Raw genomic sequence first — 5,828 nt, 5'->3', positions numbered from 1 at the left:
TTTAAGCACGGAACAACAGCAACACCATGGCTTGACAGAACTCTGCTTACACGTGTGAAAATGGAGCTGCAATATCCTAAAGAGATATTTAATTACCCTCAATGCAATTTAGAATGGTCTAAAAGTCAAATATTTAGGGTGTGTACACTCGAAATGGGACACAAACTAGTCAAAATATACTTTAAAAATGTTAAACCAAGATCAACATACCCAGTACAACTAACTGTATAGCATACCCACATGTACTTTACAAAAGAAAAAAGGAGAGGGGAGAATTTGTCCATAATTAAAACTTTATTGAAAAACTGACACCAAAATAGGAGATCACTGTTGTATACTTTATAAAATCAAACACAGTTACATTGTCTTGGTAGAGTCACTGAACTTGATAAGGCTTTCTGTGAAAAACACAAACTCAGGAACTTGTATAGATGATTAGTGTTGCTTTCTTCTGAATGAACAGCCTGTAAAGGAATCAAGAGAGTACATTAAACACCTTACTCTATCTCTGGTGTGATTTTAGTGGCAAAAAGTACTTTTTAAGTAAAAAAAAAAAGTTTTAGAAATCAGATTAGACATAGGAATGTTAGATTTCAGGTAGAAAACTTAAGTTTCTGAGTATTATGATTAATAGAAATTTGCTATAATAAATGTTGTATATGAGTTTATTCTGTCATGATCACAATGGTCCCTTGTTTTCAAATTATACCATGACATCTATTTAAGACCATAAACCTGATTCTACCAGTTCACACTGTTTTGAAGATCCTCTTATTCCCCTATTCAAACAGTCTCCCTCCTACAAAGTTAACTTTGACTAGAGTTCCTCTCACATGCTAGAACTCTGCCACAGATGCACCTTTGACATCATCTGTTAGCATATCTACACAACTTCCAAGATCAAGGCATGAGATAAGTTTCAGCAACCCTGCAAATGCATATTAACAACACTATTACTCTTATGTGTTTTTTGTTTTGTTTTGATTTTTTGAGACAGGTTATTATAGCTCTGGCTGTCTTGGAACTCACTCTGTAGACCAGGCTGAACTCATAGAGATCCACCTACCTCTGCCCCCATTCCCCATACTGGGATTAAAGGTGTGTATCACCACACCCCACCCTTTTTTTGTTTTGTTTTTTGTTTTTTGAGACAGGGTTTCTCTGTGTAGCTTTGGTGCCTTTCCTGGAACTCACTCTGTAGCCTAGGCTGGCCTTGAACTCAGAGATCTGCCTGCTTCCACCTCTGCACACTAGGATTAAAGGCGTGTGCCACCACCATCCATCCGCCCTACTCTTACACACCTTATGTTGACTTTGGACTCTGATCTCATCCAGTCACACCAAATAGATCTTGGATTTATTGCTAATTCATTTGTAACTCTTCCAGCGAAAATGTGGGATTCACAGCTCCCCAGAATATCACAAGCAAATTTCAAGTATTGTGGAATTGTAAATTTGAATATATTATTATAAAAAACTATGCACACAATTATTTTTACTTACTGCATTAAAGTGAAAAAAGATTAGATTTTTAAATTAGGCATTAAATAGTTGTCCATTTGAGGTATTTGTTCCTTACCAAGCAATGACTTAAAAATCCCTTTTATGTACCAAATACATAACAAACTATTTTAAAATCTCATGATAAAAAAAAAAAAAAAACCACCCCTGTACACAACAGTGTAGGCAGTTACACCTGCTTCCATTCTGACGCGTTTTTAACTTACTCCAAGTTGAGCACAAGTATTCTAAAGTTAGAAAAACAGCTGCAGTGTCACAAGCATAAACTCAGCTACTTGAGCAGCGGACTCTTTAAAGAGCCCACAAGAAAACATTTGAAATCTTATTACTGGGTTAGAAAACGCCAAATGCTTTCTATACCTTCTGTGAGCCTGGCTTTTCCTCCTGTGGGCTGGCACAACACTGTTGAACAACCTACGCAGAGAACCACTGTCTGAGCGTGGCTGAAAACTGTAGTAATCTTGTAGCAACCTAAAAGGGGGAGGGGAACAACACAAAGTTTGCAAAGTAGACGAAAACAGCACCGGGTCACCCTATTTCCGTCACTATGTAAATACATGTTGCTTATATAATTAATAAGTGATGTTTTTTACACACTTGCTGTAAACTTTGGTCCCTGCTACAACAGCAAGCCACACCTGTAACAAAGCATTCTAGAAGCCACTGAAGTTTTTTTTTAAAGGTGACATTTTATTAAACTTAGTATTTATGAAACATTAACATTTCAGCATGTAATAGACATGTCTGTCATCTTTTTCATGTTATGTCTTCAGAGTTTAGTGTGTTATACTTAAAGACTGTCCCTAGTTTCACCGGTCCCATTTTAAGCACTAAATAGCCACATATGGATAATGGCCAACCTAGCAGACAGCACAATTTGAGGCTTAAGACTCAACATACTTTCACGGCACCGTTAAAAATGGAAAATTCATCATCTTAATGAACAGCTTAAAGACTTAAGTCAAACCTATCTCCCATATGTTTCTACTAAGGTTTGAGTACGTTTATTTTAAATGTCCCTTGTGACCATTCTGTGATCTCATTTCTATTCAACTGTGGATCCTGTCTTACTCAAGCTCCAATCTTTTCAGAAATTTCCTTTAGGACCAGAAATTTTGAAAATTTACCTGGACATTTCACATCCATGAAGTAAGAATTTGGGCTCTGAACCAGCCGTTTCTTCTTATGTTTTTTCTTTTCCTCTTCCAAGGAAGGGTGTAATAGATCTCTAGCCAGCTGAGTAAGGAAGCATATTGTTACTGCTGGAGTCAAAGCACATTGCTGGCGGATTTAACCGCACGACGAACGCAAAGCAGGAGCAACAGGCACACTCGGCAGAGGGAGCACTTGGATGTGACTTTTAAAAATGGGACCACTTTCACCCATACTTTGCGTTCGCCGAGTCCTTGTCCTGGGACTTGACGGCGGTCGAGGTGCATATGGTAGACAACCCCCTTCTTCTTCGATCGGCTGGAAAGCCAGCAAAGCTAAGTAAGAACGAGTCTCTGGCCCAGGCCTCGCGGAGGAAGCACCGCAGTCGATTAGAGCAAGGCCGGGATGATCTCAGCCCCGGGGCTCCACATCGGATGGCCAGCACCCCGCCCGCCCGGGGTGGAATGAACGTGTCAGCAGCTCCGAGGGCTGTTATGAAAGCCGAAGCCCACCGCAGGCTGGGAGCTGCTCCCCACCCGCCGCCCACTCGCTCGCGCTCCGGCCCAGACAGGGCCACGCCACGCCACGCCACGCCGCCCGGGCAAGTCCGGACAAGCCCGCCGCGCTCCAGCCCGCCACCACGAGCCGCGGTGATGGGCAGGGGGCGCCGCGGGCTCAACCGCCTGCCGAGGCGCCGGATGGACACAAAGTCCGAAAGAAAGCGAGCCTGAGCCCAAAGGCAAACACTCACAGGCATGGTGACGGCTCCGCCAGCACCGGCGCTCCAGATCTCAGAGGTGAGGTGCTCGCTAGCGAGCGCTCAGCTACAACTTCCGGGATAGAGGCGGCGGGGCGGAGTGGAGGGGGATGCGGGCGGGGCGGCCGCTCTAGGCTCCCGTCTCGGTAGTGCGGCTCCGGCCCTGCCAGCCGGTCCGAGTCTACTGAAGATCCAAAAGGCTCCTGCGTTAATCCGCCCTGGGCGCAGGCAGGCCTGGGAAGCCTCGCGGCCACTGGGCTATTGGGCCTTGGACATTAGAGGGAAGCCAGACCTGAGACTGCTGCCAGCCTGGCCTCTCCCTGTTCTTTATGCGGGCAGGGGGTGGGGGTGAGGGGACACACGGAACAACAATAATCCCTGTTCTTCACTGTGTTAGAAATATGATGGGGGGGGGGCGGCGGGGCGGGGCTTAAGAGTGTTACCGCTCCAGCAGAGGACCTGAGTTTGGTTTTTCATATCCACGCCAGGCAACTCACAACTGCCTCAGACACCAGCTCCAGGGGAATATGCAGGTCTTTTCTGGTCTTTGATGGCGCTGCATGCATATGTGCGCGCCACACACACACACACACACACACACACACACACACACACACACACACACACACACACAGAGAGAGAGAGAAAGAGAGAGAGAGAGAGACTGATTCACACATAATTAAATTTTAAAATATGATATGGGTGTCGGGGATATAGCTCAGTTAATAGAGTGCTTGTCTTGCATGCACGATCCCCAACACCACTAAATAAATAAATTGTTATTAACTGTTAAGATCCCACTTAAAGATTGTGGAACAGGCTCATAGTGTTGTGTATGCTCCTTCTAAGGAGTGGGCCTTGAGGTTCTGCACAGGATAGGTTTTACCTCAGGTTTGCTTTGCTCTGAAATAGTTTTTAAACAAAACCCATTTGCTGCCGTGTTTAGTGCACCAAGAGACCCCTGCCCTCTGAAGGTTATGCTTATTTCCCAGGGCCTATGGTGAGGAAGACAAGTTTGACTGATACTGTGAACCTGTGTGATCCAAAGCTGGGAAACCTGCCAGAGAGCTGAGGAGATGGTTTGGTCTGTAAAAGGCTTGCCTCAGAAGAAGAGGAGGTACTCCCTGCACAGAAGAGGCAGGTCCCTGGGGCTCAATGACCAGCTAGTCTAGCCTTAGGAGTTCCAACCCAGTAAGAGTCCCTGTCTCAAAAAACACGATAGATGGCACCTGAGGAAGAAACCTGAGGTGACCTCTGGCTTACACACACACACACACACACACACACACACACACACACACACACACAAGCCGATTATAAGCTTCACTCTAAGAATGTCCTATTAACATCTCATATCGCCTTTTATTTCTTTTGAAAAAGAAGATACATGTATAATATTCAATTTGCATAAAACAGAAGAAAATTAAAATAAGCACATGAGAGGCTGGCTATCTTAGTAGAGAGCTTTTGTAGTGTACAAGAATCCCTGGGTTCAATTTCCAGCACTGGATCAAACTAGGAGTGATGGGGCACACTTCTAATCCAGCATTTAGTGGGGTGGAGGCAGGAGGATCAGAAGTTCGAGATCATCCTCGGCTACATGAGACCCTATTAGAACAAATAAAATATGAATCAACACTAAAGATTGTCATACAGATAATTATGTACATTATTATAGGTGTGTAGGCAAAATAATGGCCCTAAAGGTTTCAATGTCCTAATCCCCATGGCCTGTGATTACCAGATGAGTGTAGTTAAGGTTGGTGACTGTGGTTTGAATGAGATGTCCTCTCCATAGTCTCTGGCATTTGGGCCCTTGATCCCCAGCTGGTGCTGCTATTTGGGTAGGTTTAGGAGGTGTGGCCTCATGACAGGAATTATGTCATTGGAAGCCAGCTTTGAGGTGTTAAAAGACTTGCACCATTCCCAGTTTGGTCTCTGTCTCCTGCTTGCTCTCTCAGCTTGCTGCTCCAGTCACATGCCTGCCTGGTGCCACACATCCATACCATGATGGTGTTGGGTTCTTATTGTTCTGGAACCACAAACCCAAATAAACCTTTCCTCTCTGTCTTAATTAGGGTTTCTATTGCTGTGAAGAGACACCATGACCACAACAACTCTTTTTTTTTTTTTAAGATTTATTTATTATGTATACAGTATGCCTGCAGGCCAGAAGAGGGCACCAGATCTCATTATTGATGGTTGTGAGCCACCATGTGGTTGCTGGGAATTGAACTCAGGACCTCTGGAAGAACAGCCAGTGCTCTTAACCTCTGAGCCATCTCTTCAGCCCCCCACAACAACTCTTATAAAGGAAAAACACTTAATTGGGGGTGGCTTACATTTTCAGAGGTTTGTCCATTACCATCATGGTTTGACATGATGGTGTGCAGGTAGA

The 5,828-nt window shown here is 44.4% G+C and overlaps 1 protein-coding gene across 1 annotated transcript; it reads right to left on the bottom strand.

Annotated features, from left to right (window-relative positions):
• Window positions 1–272: 272 nt before the first annotated feature.
• Window positions 273–3,555, bottom strand: Rps27l (ribosomal protein S27 like). The gene is made up of 4 exons (XM_052713004.1): window positions 3,425–3,555; window positions 2,649–2,757; window positions 1,882–1,992; window positions 273–464 (listed from the first exon to the last, which is right to left on the bottom strand). Exons 1-4 carry the CDS (start codon window positions 3,428–3,430, stop codon window positions 436–438), a joined length of 255 nt encoding a protein of 84 aa, XP_052568964.1. The 5' UTR covers window positions 3,431–3,555; the 3' UTR covers window positions 273–435.
• Between the last annotated feature and the right edge of the window lie 2,273 nt (window positions 3,556–5,828).

Source organism: Peromyscus californicus, unplaced genomic scaffold (assembly GCF_007827085.1).
Source record: "Peromyscus californicus insignis strain IS unplaced genomic scaffold, ASM782708v3 Scaffold_11__1_contigs__length_118956290, whole genome shotgun sequence".
NCBI classification, from domain to species: Eukaryota; Metazoa; Chordata; class Mammalia; order Rodentia; family Cricetidae; genus Peromyscus; species Peromyscus californicus.
Note: the sequence above shows the minus strand (reverse complement) of the source record. Positions and strands in the feature narration are given on the sequence as shown.